Consider the following 23,135-nt stretch of genomic DNA (forward strand, 5'->3'; position numbering starts at 1 on the left):
CCCTCGTGCCCATCTCGGCTACGAGGTTACAAAAGCGCCAGGATCCTGAAGGAAACCCTGAGCCCGACGCCTCCCGTTGCCAGGTGCGACGCCAGTGCGTCCGCATCACCTGGTGCCTACAGCTGCTTTCCCCCTAGGAGCCGTTGGGGGAACCCTGAGAGCAAGGACACGGGCTTACGAAGGGCGGAGTTCTTACCGCTCTCCCAAATACGCAGGAGCTGGTAAAAATTCCGCAGAAGGGAGCTCAGGAAGGGACCCAGTGCTCTCGTCAGCTCGGCAGGGAAGCTGCCACTAATTACTTTTTCGGGGTCTTCATGAGCCCGAGCACTTCTGTAGTTCCACTGTTGCAATTCCGGATATTGGCTGCACTGGCGAAATGGGATGCGTTTTGAGTTTTCGTTGCCGTGTTAGTAACGCCCATCGTTTTAGGTAATACACTTACGCTCTTCTTCTTAGCGCTCTCAAGCAGAGACAACCACTGCACCCGGACCTGCCCGGCGAGCCCCTCGTCCCCCTGCCGCAGCCCGCACCTGCAGCCCGTTCTGCACCACAGTCCCGTCTTCCGTCCTTTGTCCTGAGTCTAAAGGCTGGAAACTGTGACACGGCCTTGCGCAGTCAGGACGCGGTGGGGCCCCTGCCGAGCGCAGGCGAGCGGGGCTCCTGTGCCGTCCCCACACCGCGTCCTGAGAGCACGAGGCCACCACCGGCTCACAGCCGTGGCACAGTTAGGGTTGGCTGAAGGCACTGCTGTTCCACAGTGAGCTTCGGAGTCTCACGTGCGCCTTCCAGAGGCTCCATTTTCCTTTCTTACACGGAACAGAAGGAAGCGCCTTTGGCACATGGGCTGAGCGATGGGTCCCCGTGTCCGCAGACAAGCCCACGCCCTTCTCCGGGCCCCAACCGCACCCCAGCACCAGCCTCCCCTCTTTCTCCTCCCGTCTTCCAGCCTGACAGGTGCAGCTTCAAGAAACACCTCCAAACATGCGGGCTAGAAACGGGGCGTTCTTGTTCTCGGGCCGCGGGCCGACGGCGCTCTCCAGCCACTAGAGCTCTGCCTGGGGAGAACTCCGCGCTATCTTCCTTGAGCCTCTGGAGAGGATTTTCCTACTATCTCTTGGCTCATGTTTCTAACCAGCGACGTCAGGCTGGCGTCTGGGCCGGATCGCCCCTGCCTACCTGCGGAGGGGAAAGGCGCTTTTTGTAACCTGAGTGTTTTATAAGTTTGTAAGCGTGTGTGTAGGTGTGAGCTACGCACCTGCTCTGATTCATTGAAGCTATTTATTTCTGTATGTCTTCTCATATCATTTCTTTGATAATTACACACATTTTGTCCAATTTTCAGCACTCCGAATGGACCTCAGTCTCTTCCCTTTCCTGGTGCCACCCCCCCCCCCCGTTTCCTCCGTGTCCTTGGGCACTTCGGGAACTTCTGAGAGGTCTTGGAACGCCGCTGCTTCTGAATTTCTGCCATCCGTGTCACTCGAGACCCCTGTCTTCTCCGCCGCCTCCTCCCTCTTGTTTTACAGAGGGGACGCGCCTCACAGCTCCCTGGGGGCCTCGCCAGCTGACGCCCGAGCCTCTGCCCTCAGACTGTGGTTTCTTCGTAGTCGGTCTCTCTCTCAGCCTGCGTGTGGCTTCCACACTGAATGTGCACATCCGTGAGAAAAACCCCAGCTCTGCTCTCTAGTGCGGCTGTGGTTTCCCCCGACACTGCCTCTCTGCCCCCAGTGGGAGGAGGGGCTCCTCCAAGCCAACCTCCTTGACCCAGGTGGGTTGGGGACCAGCCAACGGCCCTTAATTAAAAGTCCCCTGGGGAGCCCGCCGACGGTCCTGCTGGCTCAGCGCCCGCTTTCCCCGAGCCCACCCTGCACGCAGTTGGTCCCTCGTGACGGCTCCTCCACACGGGGCCGGGATCCCACCGGTCCCTGACGTTCCCTGGAGCCCTCTGGTCTGTGGATCCCCGGGGAGGAGGAGCCTGTACCGCTCACTCCGCCCTCCTCAACCAGAAACTGGACGTCGTTTACCCGAGCTGTCAAGTGACGGCTCTGTCTTCTCCTTTGTTGAGAAAGCCTGACGTTTCCATGGAAGAGTGACTCTGAAGGAGCTAATAATGATGATTCTCATTTGATATGCAAATTCATAATGCGGATAGCAATGCTGCATACACTAATCAAGTTAATTGCTACAACCCTGCGAAGTGGGAGAGGCAGGAATCTTAATTACAGTTTTTAAGAAATCAGACAAGGAGACCAAGGGGCTAGGTGCCTCTCCTTGAGTCGCCGGAAGGCGGGCAGAGCCAAGAGGTGGGCTGTGGACCCCACAACCCCCGGCCAGGGTCCCTGCACGCGAGCACAGGGCGTGGTGCCGAGATATATGATCTTTGCCGGCAAAATTATTTACTTCGAAGCTTATTCAGTAAACGACCGGAAGGAAGACCTCCCAGCGTGTCTGTTCCAGCCCGTCCGCTGGCCTGTGAAGCTGTGGCTTTGACAAACTTCTTTCTGATTTAAGCGGAGGGGCTGCTCTCCGCACTCCACAAACACCTGGGGTTTACGGCTGCTCAGCAAAAACGCACATCTCTTGAAGACGGGACGGGGAAGAAAACAGCCTCCCAAGTCGAACTTGGTGCATCAGCCCAGAAGAGCTCCGTTCAGGCCGGCAGACGCTGTGGACAAAGTGGGCTCGCCTGTCTCACAGGGAGATCTGAAAGTCCCAAGTAATGACATGGGACACGCATTCTGCTGTGTTTTAGAGCTTTTTGCTCTGAACCTAAAGGACCACACGGGGTGAAGTCCGCTCCTGCGCTGTCTGCGCCACGTGCCGCCGGAGTCAGGAGCTGGCCGTGGCCCCGCAGCAGGTGCGGCGGTCCTGAGGAGTCGCGACAGCCGAACCACAGCCAGGGCGTCTCCTCTGAGGGCACGAGGGGCCTGGCTGGGCCCGCCTGCGCAGGGGACTGTGGAGACGCACACAGAGCCCCAGACCCTGTTTTCCCGGTTTCTCCTGAGTGACTGGCAATGCCTTAGATCACAAAAATAAAAGTGGGTCTTTCCATTTACGTTCAGGAGGGCACGGGGAAGGTGGGGAAGGGTCACAGGCAGAGCCTCACGCGGGGATGGGAGATAGCAGCCGTCACCTGGACCTCAGAGGGCTGGTCCCAGAGGGTGCTGCGAGCCGCAGAGCCTCCTGGAGAGGGGGAGGTTCAGACCCACTGACACTCGCGGGGGCTGGCGTCCCGCACAGCGAGGAGCAGGAGGCACAGGGACGTCCAGTCTCGGGTTGCAAGAGTCAGGTCTAAACCATGAAACGCCGGTGTATTTCACTCCTGACCCCATGGAGCATGAAGGCGGCCTTTTTCACACTCAACACCCTCCCTCACACGGACAGGGAAGGAGGATCCATCGCCGAGTAGACATGGTCCACGTGGGGGCCCACCGTGGGGCGGTTTCTGGACTCTGTGCTTCGTCCCCTGCTGGGACTGCCTGCGTCAGAACCAGGGCCATTTGCCCTCGAGCCCTTGTAACCAGCTGACGTCTCCTGGGCTCTGCGTCCTGCTCCTGGTCTCCCCCCAGAACTTCCTGGGTTGCCGACTGAACTCAGCTTGCGTGGTTCAAAAATAAAGAACGGAACAACATGTACTTTTCCACCAGGTTTTCTTCGTCAAAAACAAGCCCTCGTGCTCTTCCTACGGGGGTCACATGAACCGTCTCAATCACCGTAGGGAAGGTTCCGGACGCGTATCTTCCCGCCCGAGAAGGTGCCACATCCGTGCGTTCCAATTCCATTGCTGTCTTTCGGGGGGAGTCGATGTTTTGTTCAGTTTCCGTCTTGATCGTTTCTTGTTAAACTCATTCCTGTCGTCTTGTTTGCGGCAGCAAACGGAGCCGTTTGTCCTTCAGAGTTCTCAGCCGCTGCCGTGGGTGCACACGAGCGCTGCCGACTTCTGTGTGCTGACCCGCACCTACTGCCTTCCGGCCCCTCTGGCATCTCCCGCACTATGCAGACGGGATTCTCCAGGGATTCCCACGTACCCGATCACAGTGCGCTCTCCCGCCACGCTGTCCCTCCCCGTCCCGACGACCCCACCTCCAAGTCCCTTCCCCGCTGCGCAGGCCAACAGCCTCGGCGAGTGCTGAGTGATGGAGCCACTGAGGGGGCTCCTGCGTGTTCCCCAGCACAGCAGCCCTCCCTCGGCACCTCCCAACACGCGTGCGCGGGGGCAGGGTGTGTGTACACCTGTCTGTGTGCACACCCTCTCCTATACGTGTGTGTATATCAAAAGTAGTCGGGTTTTCTCCGATGCCTTCTCAGTGTCTGTAATTATAATCGTATTTTTCTACTGCATTTTAACTGAACTGAACCCATTTTTGCATTTGCACAATAAACCCCCCTCGTAGTAAAGCTTAGTGGTTAGTATTTGATTTAGAATTTTTGATGTCCGTGACTGAGGCTCCCTGCTTTCCTTCCGGGCAGTCCCAGTCGGGGACAGATCCGTAACAGGCATTTCGTGACAGAGGAACTCGGGCTTCCCTGTCCTCGTGCACTCCAGAACACTCCGTAAACAGCCTTAAAATCAGCTGCTACGTCAGTTCTCCCACAAAACTAACCAGGCCTGGGGCTCTGCAGGAGGAGGTCTCTGATCACACCTTCTGTTCATTGCGTAGACACCCGTAGGGCCGTGTTTCCTGTCACCGTTGCTCGTGTTGTCCTTCAGCCACGTCACGAGACCCCATAACCGAGTCCCACACTGGGTCGCATCTCACGAAGGCCACTGCAGCTGGTGCCACAGCCCTGCTGGGGGCAGCAGCTCAGCACCTGCCCCCAAGCCCGCGCGACGGTGGCACCGCATAGTCCAGAATGTTCTACCAGATCAGCCCGAGGCAAGACTCACGCCACCTCCTCTGTGCCTGACTTCTTCCCTCATCTCCCCGTCGCCTGCGAGAACTCGGTGAACCCAGGAACCCCGGTTCCGGCCAGCTTGTAGGGAGCCATGCACACAGTTCCCTCCCCACACTTGTCCCAGTGACACTGTGTGCAGACTTACGTGGTATGTATCACACAATACCCTGGTTTGCACACATTTCTGTCCGAGTCCTCTCCCCAAACTCACGCTGAATTCCTGAAGGACGTGATGAGTCACATGCACGGGGCTGGTACGCAGGAGGTGAGACGCACAAAACGCGAGTAAGCAAGGAATGCAGCTCCTGGGCCACGCGACCTTGCTGGGACCGGCAGAGCCCGGAGGAGACGAGGCTTCATGAAGGGTGAAGGGGCGGCAGTTTCTGTTTCTACAGTGGCGATTTCTGCAGAACCGAGACAGGAGCGTCAGACCAGCCCCCAGGGGAAATGCCGACAATCCTGGGCAGTCCCCGCTGCTAGGTTACCGTGCACACGCACCAGCATCTGAAGACGGCGACCTGCAAGACCACGCCCACGAAGGGCACCTCCCGGCACCCCCACGCCCTGCTCCCATCAAGCTGGAACCCGAGGAGCACAGAGCAGGGCACGAGACCTTACGCACACGGTGTTCGGGCCGCAGGTCACTAACTTCCCTCGGGCTTGCTCTGAGGGTTCACTGCACAAGGGGGCCCGGAAGAGCAGGGCGGCGGGCGAGAGCCGGGACCAGAATCCCGCGCGGCGGTCCTTGCCTCCAGGCTCAGGCTCCCGCTGCGAGGCAGCTGATGTCGCCTTCCCCTCCGCGGGACAAAGAACAGACTGAGTGTGGTCCTCCGGGGTGACCACGAACACACGGTGCGTCAAAGTCATGAGTCCGGGGCTCGTTCCGAAGGCTTCTAGGTTTTCGCCTGTCTTCCTTTCTCGCAGAGAATGTTTGGTTGACAACACTCCCTGCACCGCGGTCAGAATGAGCCCTGTCCTGCGACACGTAAATCGGGCTCCACTGTGTGAAGGACCCACCAGCTCCTGGTGGATCCCACCGGGTCCGCGGTGGGAAACGGGAACTTGGAGGCTGGCAGAGGGGGGAGGGGCACGTCCAGGCACCCCTGTCAATGGCTAGGAACCTGGGCGCAGAGTCAGAAAACCACCCCATTAGTCTGACCTCGAAACTCTCTGGTCTTCCACACACAAAGAGCATTAAAAGATCACAATGACTCAGGCGCCCAGTGAGTCTCTCTTCCCGGGTCACTGGGGAGGGCCATACGCAAACAGAAGCCTGTCTTCCTAGTTCTCCCCTCAGACCCGTGAAAACTTCTGTCCCAGGGCTGACGGGGCCTGGGACACAGCTGCCCGGACACTGGCGGGAGAGGCGGGAGGAGCCATGCGGGGTGGGACGGAGCACAGTCACCTAGTACGTGGCTCCTGGCTGTGCTGTCGCTCTTCAGGGAAAATGGGAAGCCTCGTGGTGCTGCATCAGGACACGCACCCATTTTCACGGCTGTCTGCGACGTGCATGCTCACACATGGGCCTAAAGTTTCGGGAAACAGAGTCTGCAGCACAGACATTGCTCCTGAAATGCAGTGGTGGAATCGAGGCCAGAGCCGGGGGGCTCCCACCTCTGGGCTGCGCCTGGGGAAAGGGCAGTCCGACCAGACACCCCTACCCCGGGCCCTGAAACGCACTTCTGCCAAGGGACACACCTGGGGCCGTGCGCTCTGGGGCAGGTGAGGGAGGGTGGTCCTGCTGCCTGGCCCGCTTGCCTTCGGGGCCTCCCGGCCTCAAGGTCCAGACTGCTGAGCCTGGGACCCAGGCACCTACACGTCCTGCAGGCCCTGGGCCTTGACCTTGCCTGAGCTGGGAATGTGCTCCAGCTTCGGGGCAAACGGGTAAAGGGCCCCGTGCTAGGGGACATAGAGACAGGCCTGCTCAGAGGACCCAGACGAGGGCTCTGCGCCTACTCGTGATCCCAGGTGTCTTAAGTCCTGAGCAGCACCTCCGGGGCAAATGTGCACGGGTGTGGGGCCGGCCCGGGGCGTGTCCTCACAGGAATCCCCATCCTGCACACAACATGCTTCCACGGGCAAATTATTCTAAGATGCGACTCTCATCCCACGGGACGAGGGGAGGTGGTGGCGGGATTTCCAGGGTTCGTCTGGGTGTCACAGCACGGCCAGGCGCAGGGCTCTGCTCCCCACTTTCAGAACCGCAGCCTGACATCCAGCAGCCCGCCAGGTCTCCTCCCCGCCCGGTGGGCGCCCTGCTGCTCCTGCTGCCGTGTCTGGGGGTGGACCGCACCTCTCACCATGGGCACTGGTGACCGTCGAGGCTCCCGGGGCAGGAGGGCGTCCGCCGCGGGCTGGGGTCTCCGGGGCCAGAAGGGGGGAGCGCAGACTCACGTCCACACAGGTGGTCTGACGCCCCGTCTCTCCCCCAGGCCTGGACGTGAGGCAGGCGCAGGTCATCGTGCTGTCCTCGGGGACCAAGTGCATCAGCGGGGAGCACATCAACGACCGGGGGCTCGTGGTGAACGACTGCCACGCGGAGATCGTGGCCCGCAGAGCGCTGCTGCATTTCCTCTACGCGCAGCTGGAGCTGCACCTGAGGTAAGGGCAGCCTGGGCGGCAGCGTGCGGACGCCGGGACCCGCAGCCCCTCCCGGCCCCGACCGTGGCATCCTCAGAGTGCGGGCCACCCCCACACACGTGCCCACACGTAGGAACACGCCCCATCCTGGCGGCGTCTCCCGGGTCCTCACGTGGGGAAGGGACAGGGGAAGCTCCTGGGGTCTGTCATAAGGACGCCAATCCCTCATGGGGGCCACCTCACCATCTCCCGGAGGCCCTGCCTCCTCACGCATCCTTCCACATCTGAATTTGGGGGCACACACGCAGCCTCCGGCCAGGTCGCTGCAGAGCGGAGTTTCCTGGGACGACAGGGCACTGCAAATTCAGGCAGGGGCGCTGGAGCCTGGCTCTCTTGAGGCGGCTCAGGATGCCGTCCCGCCAAGGAAACTGCTCAGGAGCAGGGAGGTCAGCTCCGGGCCTGCCGAGGGTGCTGGGGACAGGCCTCCCAAACACGGGCAAGGGTTTCCCCTCCTAAACACCCAACTCACGGCACCGGGTCGCCAACAATAACCACTGGCCTTGGAGCCCGGGAGCAGAGGCGGGAGCAGACAGGCTCATGGCACGCCTCGGGGTTTCCTGGGTGGGACGTCGCTCGGCTGCTGTGGGATCTCAGGACCCAGCCGACCTGTTCCATCACCAACGGGGCAGAACGGGGGACGGCACGAGCAGCAGAACGCCAGAGCTCGGTAGACACAGCCTCCTGTCCTGGGGCTGGGGCTTCTGAGGGCAGAGGCCTATGGCCATCACGGGCTGGGGAGACAGGGGCACCGCCCTGGGGCACGGCAGTGCGGAAGGAAAGGGGATCCCTCCAGGGGATGGAGGCCAAGCCCTCTCCACTTTGCAAAGCAGCTGCGCTGACTCCTTGGTACCCCGAGCTGCGAGCCCCAGGAGGAGGTTTATAACGCGGAGAGGTGGTGAGCATCACCGAGGGGCCGGCTCCGTACAGGGCGGCCTGAGACGCAACGTTCCAGGGTGCCGGGGGCCGGCCGGGTCTCCTTGCCTGTGTCACCGGCCCCTCCTCCAGACGCAGTCCTGCGGGGAGAAAGCACCATGCGGGGGGGCAACAAGGGGAAAATGGGGAAACAAGACACAAAACCAGGCAAAGGTGTCGGCCCAGTGGGCGCCTCTCTGGTTGGTTCGTACGAGGTGACCAGGACCCTCTCTCTGACCCTAGCAAGCGACGGGAGGACTCGGAGCACTCGATATTCGAGCGGTCCAAGGACGGCGGCTACCGGCTACGGGACAACGTGCTGTTCCATCTCTACGTGAGCACGTCCCCCTGCGGAGACGCCAGGCTCCATTCGCCCTACGAGATCACCGCGGACCGTAAGGCACAGCCCCCTCCTCTGCCAGGCCCCGTGCCAGGCCATGTGTGCTGACCGCGCTCACCCTCGGGGCCTGGCGGCCTCTGTGGTGGTCGGGAGGGCCCCCCTGAAGCTGTAATGTGAATCACGGAGAGCAGGGTCGCTCCCCTTCATTTCAGTGGGTCAGCAGCCTGCGCCCCAGTCTGCGGAAGAGAGGACAGGACAAGGCGACGGGAGTTACATGGAGCACGAGCAAATTATTTTTTTGCAGCTTTGTTTGCAGCTTTGCAGAATAACGCTGAGCTTGGTTATTTATGTACAATAAAGCCAGGGGCAGGCGTTGCCCCAGAGTGACCACCTCCCGTGTGGAGCGCGGGGCAGGACCCGCCCTCCCGGGGGTTGGATCAGAGCCGGTGCGAATGACAGCATCCGCCGGACATACAGGTCCAGTGACATCGGCATCTCCAGGAAGAAGCGCTCGGCTGCTCCAGAGTGCCGGGAAACTACCCCTGGTACAGTGTGCGCAGACATCGCATACCGTGCGCCGTGAGCACCACACACACACGCACGCACATGCGCGCGCACAGACCCCCAGAAGCATGCGTGCTACAACACGTACCATGCGCACGTGTGCACCCCACGCATGCGCACACACGTGCACAGACACGCATACACACGCCTGCCCCAGAAGCAGCACAGGCAAACAGGAGGCAGCGAGACAGCACGAATACGAGGGAGATGCTGACTCATCCAGGAAACCCACCGCAGCGGGACACACATAGGGAAGGTTCATTTTTGGCCTCCGATTTCCCCCCATGGAAGGCCGCACTCGTGCTCTAATTACCGGTGGAAGGAAAGAAAAGCACTGTGAAGCCTGCTGCTCGCGGCTGTGATGAGATAAGGAAGAGGCAGGGAAAAGAGCCCTTTAGAAACCTACAGGTACTTAGCGTGATCTATTTTTCTCACGCGGGTGGCGGCCTGGCCCAGAAATACCCCTTCTCCCTCCTGCCACGTCTGCTCTAAGACCACGGCTCCCCTCTCCCAAGTAACGTTTTTCTCCCTGGCTTCCTCTGCGGCTGCTGGGGATACAGACAGCGGGAAGGGCCTCCCCACAGTCTGGGGCTGCACATCCATGATCCAGAGGCTGGCAGGTCTGCTGTCTGGTGACAGCCTCATCCTGGGTCTTGGAAGGCATCTTGTCCTCACCGGGGGAAGGGACAAGGGGGCTCCCTGGGGCTCTTTCAAAAGGGGACGAATCCCGTCATGGGGGACACCATCCGCTTGGGGAATTCGGGTTTCAACACAGGAGTTTTTGAGGGACACACTCAGTCCAAAGCCACACCCTACGGAAGGGAAGGGGCAGAGTCAGATTGAATCGAGAGTCACAGGAAGGGCACCCACGAGCTACCAGGGGCTTTCAGGGAGCTGCCCCAGGACAGACAGAGAGCTGGGGTGGCCTGGCAGGTGACAGCAGGTGCGTCCACCATCAAGGGCCACGCGGGCACGGCTTCACTGTCACGTAGTCTCAGAGAAGGAAGGAGAAACAACGTGGAACAGATTCATTTTTCTTGGCGTGTTCATCAAGCTGAGTCTACAAGAACCAACATCCCATATGAAATTGTGAAATGTGGTCCATTAGACAGCTGCTTAGAACGGTCTCTCCATTTCCTCTCGGAAGATTTGGCACCACGAAGACCGGGCCCAGGAGGCCTCCGCTCTGGGAGGAAAGGTCTGGCAGAACGTTTGGGGCCGGCTCTAATTTACCTCATTTGCTGGCTTCCTCCTGAGGACCAGAAGGCTGAGTGGGGATGGCTGTGCCCGCCGCATCTCCAGGGGACCGCTCCGGCTCATCGGGCCCGCGCCTCTGCACACCCGGCCCCCACAGCAGCCTCCCGGCTCCCAATTCCAGCGCGCACAGCCAGTGGTTTAGAAAGTGCGCAAACACTTCCTCACGTGCACCCTGGGGCTCGCTTCCCGACACAGATGGCTCCTACTTCGTGGTGCTTTCAAGCAGCAGCAGGTGCTGCTCGGGGAAAGCAAACAAAGCATTTCCTCCTCCTTTCCGCGGGTACAGCGGGCAGCACGGGCTGCTGCTCCTGGGTTACTTGGCCTGGCGTCCCGGCGCCTCCTCTTGGGGACCCCCAGGAGGGGCTGTCGGCGAGTGTCCTCCAGGACCCTCAATCACTCCCCTTGTGCGCCCAGTAAGGACAGAACACCCACTGCCCTCTGCGCGGAGGGCCTCCCGGAGAACCCGGGGCGTTTCTCGCAGGCCCAGGAGGGCTTGGACACTCAGGAATGACTCCCGCTTTAGAGAGAAGCCGCTGCCACCGAGGGGGGCTCTGCGTGTCCAGCCTACCACAGTACAGGACTTTGCTTTGGAAGGATGGCACATGGGGGGGGGGGGGGGACTGGGACCTCTGCCCCCGCAGGAAGCGCAGGGCTGTTGGCCCATCTGCTCCCAGAGGTCAGTGCGTCTGCGTCCTCCAAGTCAGCCTGGACAAACCGCACGTCCCTGCTGTAAGCCTGGCTCCAGGCTCCCACCCGGAGCCCCGGGAACGCAGCCCCAAAGGCCCACAGACGGAGGTCCACCCCCAGCAGGAGCCCTGGGGTGGGAGCCACGACCTCCCAAGTCCCGCACACCACCCCGCACAGCCCCTGCCTGCTGCCCATCATGATCGCTTACGGGCTCTCAGCCTCCCCGCTCTGCACGCCCACGTGAGCTGCGACGCCGCACTCAGCCTCACACACACGCACACTGGGCAGGCGGCTCACTCCGCGCACGCCGCTGGCAGACCGCGTGCAGCGAGTGAGGACAGCCCGAGGCGGGACTAGACCATCCCGCAGCACACGCCCCGAGAGCTCACAGAGAGCAGGGTCACCTGCCATCACGGAGCCACGCCCGACCTCCCGCCCACCACAGAGAGACGGTGGCCATCCAGCCGGGATCTACGGCCCCGGCTGTCCCCGCGCTCGAAAGGTTCCCCGGCTTCCCTGACCCCAAACTCCCTACGGCCCGGTCCGTGTCTGAGAGCGCCCAGAGCGCGGTGCTGTGAATCTCCCTCGGATGCCTGCCGCTCCAGGAATTCTAAATTCCCTCGACTTATTTGTTCCCACAAAAGTACTCATGGAGCAAGATCATAGTTCTTCCTCCCTAGAGTCTTTAACAATGACGTCACAACAACTGGTCTGAGCCATTTGGGGGGTGCTGCCCACTGACCGCTGAGCGCCCCGCTGGGCTGTGTTCACAGACTCCTCTGTGAGCATCAGCCGGGAAATGCCCACAAATGCTGTTCCCGGCTGCCCGCTGTGCCTGAGACTCTGATGCACACGGGGTGCACTGGGGACTCTTCAAACCTCCCCAGATTCTGAGACTCTGACACGTTCCCAGTGACCGGATATAGCTGGGAATCCCCCCAACGGCCTCCTGCCCAGGTTGGGTGTGTGTCTCCCAGCTGGAGAACGGCAGGCTGCGTGCGGAAGCGTCTGGTCAGGCGTCTGCAGGGGACAGGCAGGCGTGGGGACGGGTGAACAAGATTCTTACTGGCCAGGACCAGACTGCGCTATAAGGTCCTTGGTCTTGCTGGCCAGGCACGACTCCGTTGGTTCTAGGAAGCGGACCCACGAGGATGATGCTGCATCCGGAGTGGCGAACCTCCACGGAAGAGAGCCTGATGAGGTCCAGGGCTCGTCAGCAGGGCTGAGCCACCGGTGTCCTCCTCCCGACTCACCAGCATCCTTAAGGCAAACGCCACTTTCGTGGTGTGTCTTTTAAATAACCTGGGAAATTCAGTTCTTACGGCCATTCTCCAGGCTGTCAGGATGTACTTGGAATTCTCCCCTCTACCTTCCCTGACATGCCATGAGAAAGAGCATGATGACGTCATAGCTTATGAGCACGCGCTAAATGCCTCGCATGTTCTATGCCAACGCCGTTCACTGTGTGTCAGGGAAGTGCAAGAGATTAGATCAAAATCGCAAAGCCAGGAAGTCTGAAGCGTCCCAGAAGCCCCACCTTCGGGTCTACTGACCGAATCCCAGACGCTGGCAGGAGATGAGAACGTCCGTGCCCCGTGGAAGCAGGCATCCAGAGGGCCTCCGAGCTCCTGCCGTCACGAGCACCATCACCACCGCAGCCCACAGGAAGCACGCGACGGACGCTGCGGACGTGATTACAGGAAGCAGCCGAGTGTGTCCCAGGGTTCCCTCTGGGATGCACACGGCTTCGGAAGACGGTTCGGAAGTTAAAAGGTTATGTGGTGCTTAGACATACTGTCTTCTCTCCCGAGGCCTCTCTCTCCCACCTGCAGGTCTCCTTCCCGCCAGCATCACAGCAGCCCGTGTCGCTCTCCAGACACAGGCGCGCTCCCTACATGGACGCCAGCAATGGCCATTCGTGTCCATCCCCTTTGATTCTGTCCTAAAAATACAATATTGACCTGAGCCACCCTGTAAAGCATAGGACCCCCTTCTGCACCTTCACAGCTGTCCTCCAAGCTCTCACACTGACTAACACGCCAGCGATGAGTCTGGGAATACCAGCAGCAGACGAGAACGTTCTCGTGGATTTGGGAGGACAGATGTGCACCCTGCAGACTGCAGCGCCTCAGACCCGTGGAAGCCTGTGCACACCCAGCGCCTGCGGCGTCCGGCTGGACCGCTGTCTGCGGCGCTTCCAGACCAACTTGAGCTCCCTCCCACCTCTCACACCAGAAGAGCAGAGGAGATGGGCTCCACCAGATCAGGGCACTCAGAACGGCGCCCGCAGCCGGGACAGATCACGCTCGTTGGGGAGCATCAGGGAAGGCAGCCCAAGATGTCGCACACCCAAAAATAAAGGGTCTCAGGAGCGCCTCCTGCAGCTGGTTCTTCGGGCAACACTAATCCACGTGAAACGTCAAGTTCCCTCCACGGACCAGTCACTGACGCAAGCCAGGACTCCCTGTTGTTGCGCATTCACTGAGTGCGGAGTGTCCTTCACGGAAAGCTTGTGGTGCGGAAGTAGCGGGTAGGAACTAAGAACTGAGGAAAGCCTTACAAGCCACCAGGCAACTTCAGGGCAGGAAAGTGGCACAGTGGTTGGAGCAGGAGAACAAGGCTGCCGTAATCAACACAGGAGAGGGCAGACGTGCCATGCTCCCTGAGAAAATACCTCGCCCACAGAACAGCGAGTCCCTGACACTGCGGCAAACTGTGGAAACTGACGTGTATAGGTCTTCCACTCGCCCCGTGCTGAGGTTCATGAGGCCAGGAAGACCCCACCTGGACCACATAGAGAGTCCAGTCCAAGCAAAGGTTTGTTCAAGGCTTTTTGAGTCATAAGAAGTATTTTATGTTCATTTTATCATCTTCACCAACATCATCATCACCATCACCACCATCATCACCATCACCATCATCATCATCACCATCATCATCACCAACATCACATTCATCACCATCATCACCATCACCATCATCACCATCATCATCATCACCATCATCACCATCATCATCACCATCACCATCATCACCATCATCATCATCATCACCATCACCACCATCATCACCATCATCACCAACATCATCACCACCATCATCATCACCACCATCATCACGACCATCATCATCACCACCATCATCATCACCATCATCACCATCACCACCATCATCACCATCATCACCAACATCATCACCACCATCATCATCACCACCATCATCACCACCATCATCATCACCACCATCATCATCACCATCATCACCATCACCACCATCATCACCATCATCACCAACATCATCACCACCATCATCATCACCACCATCATCATCACCACCATCATCACCACCATCATCATCACCACCATCATCACCATCATCATCACCATCATCATCATCACCATCATCATCATCATCACCAACATCATCACCATCACCACCACTACCATCATCACCACCATCATCATCACCATCATCATCACCATCGCCATCATCACCATCATCATCATCACCAACATCACCAACACCTCCATCATCACCACCATCATCACCACCATCATCACCATCACCATCACCATCATCATCACCATCATCACCATCATCATCACCATCATCACCATCATCATCACCATCATCTCTATCACCATGATCACCATCATCCTCATCACCATTATCACCATCATCTCTATCACCATCATCATCATCATCATAATCATCACCATCAGCACCATCACCATCATCACCATCATCACCATCACCATCATCATCACCATCATCACCATCACCAACATCATCACCATCATCATCATCACCATCATCACCATCACCAACATCATCACCATCATCATCATCACCATCATCACCATCACCAACATCATCACCATCATCACCATCACCAACATCATCATCACCATCATCATCACCATCATCACCATCACCAACATCATCATCACCATCATCATCATCATCATCATCACCATCATCATCACCATCATCATCATCACCATCATCACCATCATCATCATCACCATCATCACCATCACCAACATCATCATCACCATCATCATCATCACCATCATCATCATCATCATCATCACCATCATCATCATCATCATCATCACCATCACCAACATCATCATCACCATCATCATCATCACCATCATCACCAACATCACCGTCATCACCATCATCACCATCACCATCATCACCATCATCATCATCACCACCATCAACACCAACACCTCCATCATCACCATCACTACCACCACCATCGTCACCACCATCACCATCGTCACCATCGTGACCATCATCATCACCATCCTCACCATCATCTTCATCATCATTGTAACCACTGTCTTCTTGGCCACCCTCACCGTCACCACCACTGTCATCGTCACCGTCTGATTCCTAGTACCATTTGAAGGGACAGAGATCTGCACTCTCACCATCGCCGTCACGGAGCATCTCTGGCTGCGCAGACCCAGGCTCAGTCTCTCAGTTCCTCCGTCTGTGGGTGACTCATAGATCACCCGAAACTGGGTCTCATCAAGCACCTGATTGGTGAGGATCAAAAAGCAACCTGAACCCTTTAAAAAGTTTACTTCCTGCAAGGAGTACAGCAATCTTTCTCCCTAAGACACAAACTTTTGAAACTATGGAAATCTCGTGAAAGAACTTCAGTTCCTAGAAACAGAAAATATCCTGTCAATTATTCTGAGATCTATAAAAGAAGGTACACACATAAATCCACATGTTATTATTTGATGCCTCAGTAAGGATAAATAAGGCAGAAATCCTAATTTCCACAACTTCAAAACTAGTATCAAAACTTTGTAAAGAAAGTGTCTTTAATATCCATCCACGTCAGCATATGCACGTAAATGTTGGAATCACTGTATGAAATATCATTTGTATGCAAAGCACTTAATCACTTCCATATTCCAGTATAATCCAGGCTTCACGTGCAGAACTTTTTAAAGAAAGAGAGAATCAAGACAATCTTCCCTTTGTTCATGCTATTTCTCCAAATAACTGTGGGGTGTGGGGTGTGCAGTGTGTGTGTGTGTGTGTGTATGTGTGTGTGTGTGTGTACACACGCATGCTAGGGGGCTCTGGGAAGGAAAGCAGAACAGGGGATGAGGGCAGGAAGGGCCCACAGGGACCTGTTCACAGGCTCCATCTCGTCGTTTGTCCTGCAGACCCTGGGTGAGCGCAGACGCCCTGCTGAGTGTGCCTGTCCGAGCTCATCCGCCCCCACGGCCCAGGATGCAGGCACCAGTATTAGCCCAAGTTTAGGATTGCGTTGCAGTGGTCACGAGCAACCTCTCCGAGGTTACGCAGCTAGAAAACAATGCAGCCGGGATGAAAACCTCTCCTGGGTCTACAGAGCACAGCCTCGGGCCAGATCCCACCATAGCCTTTCCAGACGGTGCAGGAACGATCCTTAGACGGCTGGGAGAGGGGCAGAGAGCAGCATCTCACAGCAGGCGGACAGCAGGGCGCTCGCATCTCAGCGACCCCGAGTACCGTGTGCAGAGAGCAGCCGCGCTCGCTCACTGGGCCGTCGGAGCGCTTGGGCCTCTGGAGAACAGAGCCTCTGACACTGAGGGCCTCGGGGCCTTTAGGGGAAGTCGGGGCCGGTCTAGAGGGGGCGCTCTGGAGCACAGCTCTGCACCAGCCCCCATCCCCCACGGGGCACTCGTCTGTGCCTCCCCAACCCGACAACTGTCCTGTGCGGGTGTGGGTGGGGACCGGCGCCGCCCCCTCACGGCTCCAAGCAGGGCCTCCCGGTCTCCACACCAACAGGCTCACGCCTCCTCTCATCTCCTAGTGAACAACAGCACGCACACCGTCAGGAAGCTCCGCGGACACCTGCGCACGAAGATCGAGTCTGGGGAAGGGACCGTCCCCGTGCGGGGCCCCAGCGCGGTACAGACGTGGGACGGCGTCCTGCTGGGTGAGCAGCTCGTCACCATGTCCTGCACAGACAAGATCGCCAGGTAACAGCCTCTTCCTCTTGCTCACCTCTGCTCAGGGGGCTGGGGCCTGGCGGGGCTGAGTGAGGCCAGAACGGAGAAGGCATCTTTGGGGGCGGGGGAGGGGGGGTGTGGTGTCCTAGGTCACAGGCCGCGCTCCCGGCTTTACGTGCGCCACAGAGCACCGACCTGCCGCCCCCAGCTGCCGCCGCCGGCAAACACTCGTCCGGAAGAGCCTCGGTCCACGTTGGGCTGTCCCGCTGCTCCATCCTGGCCCACTGGTCCCTCGGAGCCACACGGTGCTTTCAGGCCTGCCGTCGCTGAGCACCACCCCCAGGGCCGCCTGCGTCCTGGGGCAGCTCTCCGACCGGGGGCGCCCTGTCAGGCCGGCCTCTTCCTGTCCCCTAAGGACTGACGGACCTTCCAGGAAACGCACCCCCTGCACCGCCAGCCGGCTGGAAGGCCTCCCCACGCCGTAGAGAATCTCTTCTTAGAAGGAACCTCAAAAGCTGGTGGAGAGCCAGCAGGAGGACAAGGGGTTTGCTAAAGGGCACACAGGTGCCCCTCAAAGGCACCTTCTCTCCAGGGAGGGGGCCCCCTTGCTCGCCACCCCACCACCCCCTTCCCGTGCTCCCCCACACGCGCCAGCCCCACGGGGGGGGGCGTTCCTGTCACCGAGGTTTGGAGGCCGTCCAGGCCCCTGGTGAGCAGGACTTTGCCCCCACAGAGCCGGGTGCGGCCACCACGAGGGCAGCCAGAGCACCAGGCTGGTGGCGGAAAGCCGTGCTGAGAGCGACCTCAGATCCACGGACTAATGTGTGATCCATGAACTAGGACACTGTGCTCCGGGGCAAGCCCCACCCCACCCGACTTCCAGCCACATGCTGCCCCCACAACCTTCGGCCTGGGAGGGCTTGGGGTTGGGAGCCACAGAGCTGAGGAGGCAAGAGGCCAAGGTTAAGGGGCAGGGAGGACACTGAGGCTCAGGAGGGACCAGAGTCCATCTGGGGACAGACTTGGAGGCTGGGTGGGGTGTCCCCAAGGGGCCAGGGAAGGTGACCCTCCCACATGTGGTTCCGCCGCACGCAGACTCCCATGAGGCGGGACTGTGCGTGTTCACCGCAAACGGCGCCTCACGCGAGGCTGGGCGCACCTCCGCTGGCCTGAAGACCTTTGCCCCCAGGCCTGGAGCACGAGTGAGAGGCAGCTTGTCTCCCTGGGAGGCCCAGCACGGAGCTGGCGGGGGCAGGCAGGTGAGGCCAGGCAGAGCAAGGGGCGGCCACCACAGGCTCCGCACATGGGGTCCCTGCCTCCTCAGATGCTGCGGGTGCAGGGACAAGCCGAGCTCTCCTGGGGACTCAGCCCATGGCTGCAGGAAGAATGGGCCATTTACTGCCCGGCTGCAGCGCTGCTCTGGGCCCGCAGAGGCAATAGATAGTCTAATGACAATAAATCAAGCCACCAATTTCTGCATCAAAGGGAAAGGCCCGGATTCATCAAGCAGCTCATCTTTCAGAAGAAAATGTATTCCTCCTTTTTAATACTCTCGTCTATTCATGAAGCAGGAAAAAAGGGTAATTTTCACCTGACGGAAATTCTCTCGCTGCCCGAAGATCGTACCGGGTTTCTAAATTAACTCTCTGAGTCCCTAGGAAAAAAGTGAATTAATGCCGCAGCCCTGAGACTTCACGGTCTGTGGGATCCCACACGCCGACCGACGGCCTGCTAAACCCAGGAGAAGCCCCGCACGACGCCGGGCCGCAGATGGGTGTGCTCCCAAGTCAGGCTCCTCCCTTTCTCATCAAACCTCCCGGAGGGACAGAAGGCCAGCTGGCACCTCTCCAGGGCTTCAGACACTTCCTGGCTTGAGAACGATTCCAGACCGCCTCTGAGGAAGTCGCTCATGTCTGGGGACGGCGATGGCTCTGGGCAGCCAGAAGGACAGCGCTCTCTCCCTGAACCGACCCAGGAGGTGGAGGACTCCAGCCCCCGGGAAGCCTCGCTCCTCGCGCTGAGCTCCGGTCCGCACGTCTGGTAGCAAGGCCCTCCTCGTTCACCCCTCTCAGCCCTCACCCACCGTCCTCCTGCCCCATCCCCATCTTCTCTCTGAGCACAGGACGTGGGAGTCACGTCCCTCCTCCCAGGAGGACCCCCTCAGCGCTCCAATCTGCGCACGGCTGCTCGAGCCAACTCAGCCCATGAGAGCTGACGGCCGGCAGGCAATTTTGACAGCAGACTGGCAAACACAGTTGTCCTGAAGAGTCAAATAACAAAAACTTTCAACCAAAAAAAGTTTCATTAAAAACAAAGGCAAAAAATACCCAAAACTCAACCCTTCCTAATCATGTTACTCCCACGTGTCATTTCGCTCGCCCAGTGTCTGCAGGAGGGACGTGCGTAAGATGCCCGCCCACCGCGGGTTCAGCCCCAAACCCGGGTCAGGGCTTCGCGCCGGTCGTGTGAAACCGGCCACAGCAGTGTTTACACCCCGGAAATCGGCAGAGGCTACAAATCGGTGCCCTTTTTTTTGAGCGCTGGCTGTTACCCACACCCGTCAGAGTCGTACGTTTCAAGTCACAGAGACTCGAAGTAACGTGCGCGTCACCTCCCTCGGGACGAAGTGAGCACACGAAGGTAGGAACCCAAACAGGCGTGTGTGTGAAGGCAGGAGACGCACAGACAAGGCTCATCCCACGCAGGAGGCCACTACCTGTCGTGGCCATGTCCCCCGTCCCCACCCCCTTCCGACAGAGACAGTGGCAGCATCTGACCCCACCCACGCCTCCCGCCTTCCTTGAGCCTCCAGCTTCAGCCCCTCCTGTTCCTGCAGCTACTGGCCTGAGACTGGCCACGGGGTCATCACACGCTCGTCCTTCTCCCCTTACAGAGCCAACCCCTAAACCCAGCTCCCCCCCGCCGGTGATTACTCACTTGCTCTGTAACCCAGATTTCCAGGGGGCACTGTCGGCGCTCACCCCCGACCACTGCCAAGGGCACCTGGCTTCCACCTGCCCTGCTCGGGATAGCTCGTCCCCACGGAATCCGACAGGTCACTCGTGGGTCCCATGGGGCTGCCTGCCCCCACCCAAAGCCGGAGCGCCGCATCACAGCGGTCCTCGCAGGACAAACAGACAGGTGGGCAGGGGGACGGAGACCCCGCAGCGTCTGTGCAGGGACATTTGTGAAGGAGACGGGGAGCAGGTGACCAGTGCCAGCAGCAGCTGCCAAGGACAGTTATCCGCAAATATCCAGAAACTCACGTCAGTCACTGCAGAAACCAGCAGGAAGATGGGGGCTTCTCGGATGCGCCGACGTCCCTCATGAGGCTCCACACCTTCAGGTCCTGAGCCCCCACACGGCACGCACAGGTGCGTCCCATCGGCGAGCAGGGAACGCTGCACGGCTGGAACTCCTGTGCCTGGAGTGGCCACAGCATCCCAAGTGGGCGGCACAGCACAGGGGGCCCAGTGGGACCCCGAACCTGAGGGCCTGCCCCCCGCCCCCAGCCCCAGAGATGGCTCAGCAGATGCAGGAACGCAGCTTCTGCTGTGCCTTCACTCTGCCGGCAGCTGTCTGTGCCGCCCGCAAACCGCAGGGAACTCTCAGGACAGACGCTTCCCTGGGGACCGGCCAAGGCTCTTAGCCCCGGTGCTGCCGGGACCCACGAATCACGTCCACGTGGTGACAGAGAACTTTCTCCAGGACAGAGGTGGGTCTGGGGGCACTGACCTCGCCACGTAACGCAGGTGCGTTTATTTGGAGGGAAACGAGTGAATAAACTTGAATCTTTAATTAAGGCAGAGAAGTGTACCCACGAGACCAGTCTATACTCGTCTTTGCAAACCCCCCCATCCACGAATCACGAAGGGAGCGGGCTCTACCCAACGATCTGAACCAGCACAGCTGCTTACTCCCCGAGACCCAAGGTGACACACAGGTGTCCCATTTTGGATCAGAGACACCCACGCGACACGAATTAGAGCACACAGACGTTTGGAGCGCGATTTCATGAGTCACAACGGGTATCATGTCACCTGTCAGTGGTGAGATGGTGCAAAGACAGGTTTACAGCAAAACAGTGCCAGAAGGCTTCAAGTCCACCGTGGTTTATGATGCGCCATGGAACACCATGAACACGCGTTCTGGACCCCGGCCATCGCGTCATGCCTCACCTTTCCTCCGCGTCCTGCCGCTTCCTCTTCTCAGCCCTCAGGCTGGGCTCCGGCGTCCCCGGCGCCCCTGCAGCGGCAGGGGGCCCGTCCGTGGGAGCGGGGAGCGGGGCGACAGACCGCATCCCCTGACCGCCCAGGTCTCCACTGGAGACGCGAGCCTCACTGCGGAGGAAGTCAATCCCTTCAACACCAGTGGCACGGGGCTCGTCCACGAGGCCTTTCTGTTTCCCTGGGAATCCTGCGGTGAAGGCAATGCTCTCATCACCAGAGGGGGCTGCGGTCCTTCCCTCTATCCACAGGCAACTCGCCTCCCCCATGAGGAGGACTGGGGACTGTCACCCCGCCGGGTCCCCCAACCCGGATGGTGAGGGCCCCACGGTCAGGAGGGTGCAGCTCTCGGGGCCTGGGGCAGTGCACAGTGGCCCCGGGCACACTGGGAGAGTGACGGAAACCGCAGAGTCTGGGCGGCTGCTATGCGTCGGCCCCAGGACGCGGAGGGCACGGACAGAGGCCACAGACACAGATGCCGGCCCGGCTTCTCTAAGTCGAGGGGACTGTCCAAGGTGAACAGGGCAGCTGCGGGCAAGGTGACGTCATTGTCATTAAACTCCTGTCAAAGGCGTGGGACTGCGGCTGGAGAAGCCCGTGCGCCAGGGCACGCCGCACAAGTCCGCACAGCGAACCAAGCCGCGTTCTTGAAGGCTTCGCTCAGAGCACGCGGGCCCCCGACTGCCCAACGGTCACACTTGGCTCCATTTGAAAGTAACGCCCGGGCGTCCTGTGCAGCAGGAGCTGAGAGGCCCCCAGAGCTGGAGAGCCGAGCGGTGCAGACCCGGGCATCCTGGGTCACGCGAGAGCTCGTTGCTGCCCCGCACTTGGGGAAAGACACCCCAGGGCCTCAGAATGGGGACACGCAGCCTAAATCTTCCCCCTAAAAATAATCCTAACACCGAACAGAGCACAAGAGAAAGTCTGGTTTCCTTCGTTAGGAACACAGTGGTCGATCCCCAGGGAAACTCTTGGGTCGTCAGAGTCTCTTGACAGTGGAACGGTCTCTGTGCGTCCTGTGCAAACGGCAGAAATGCTGTCTCGAAGATAAAAGCCAGTCCCAGGGCTCCAGTCGGGGACAGTCAGTTCCTCGTGGGTGAAATGGCCTCGCAGGAAAACCAAACCAACCGCAAAGCTCCCCACGGTGGGCGCCCGCGACGCCCCGACGCTGGGGGTCTGCCGCCTGCAGATGAAGGGGCCAATGAGCGAGACCAGGAGACGAGCGTCACGCCCCGACGGCCGAAGCAGGGCTCGGAGAGCGGATCGCCGTCGCGGCATCAAACGCAGGGAGGAGACATTAGGGAAAGGGGAAAAGCAGAAGAGACGCGTAACGTAGCGACACCCCGGCGGGGACAGACAGCAGCAGCCAGCGTCCGCTCCGCCCGAACTCGGCCGTCAGGGCTGCGCACTGGCCATCCCCTCGACAGGCGCGGCACGGCGCCCTCAGGGCCCGTGGAGCTCCGGCCTCGGGGTGGTCCACGGGCTCCCTGTTCCCAGGCATCCGGGACGCTCCCCCCGATGGCTACGGGGAATGATGGAGCCCGTGACGTCCTCACACGAAGACTTCGCACCCGGATACACTCCCTACGAGGGTCGCAGACCCACCCACGGTACAGGGTAACCGGTAGGTGCTGGCAGGTGAGACTG

The 23,135-nt window shown here is 59.5% G+C and overlaps 1 protein-coding gene across 1 annotated transcript in view; it reads left to right on the forward strand.

The window, feature by feature from the left end:
* ADARB2 (adenosine deaminase RNA specific B2 (inactive)) overlaps window positions 1–23,135 on the forward strand; it is a 349,296-nt gene that overhangs the window by 300,193 nt on the left and 25,968 nt on the right. Inside the window, exons 5-7 of the mRNA XM_046011463.1 lie at window positions 7,329–7,497; window positions 8,692–8,843; window positions 17,124–17,292. Coding sequence (XP_045867419.1) covers window positions 7,329–7,497; window positions 8,692–8,843; window positions 17,124–17,292 — 490 coding nt within the window. The remainder of the gene's footprint in view (window positions 1–7,328; window positions 7,498–8,691; window positions 8,844–17,123; window positions 17,293–23,135) is intronic.

The sequence above is a fragment of the Meles meles genome, chromosome 7 (assembly GCF_922984935.1).
Source record: "Meles meles chromosome 7, mMelMel3.1 paternal haplotype, whole genome shotgun sequence".
Lineage (NCBI taxonomy): Eukaryota > Metazoa > Chordata > Mammalia > Carnivora > Mustelidae > Meles > Meles meles.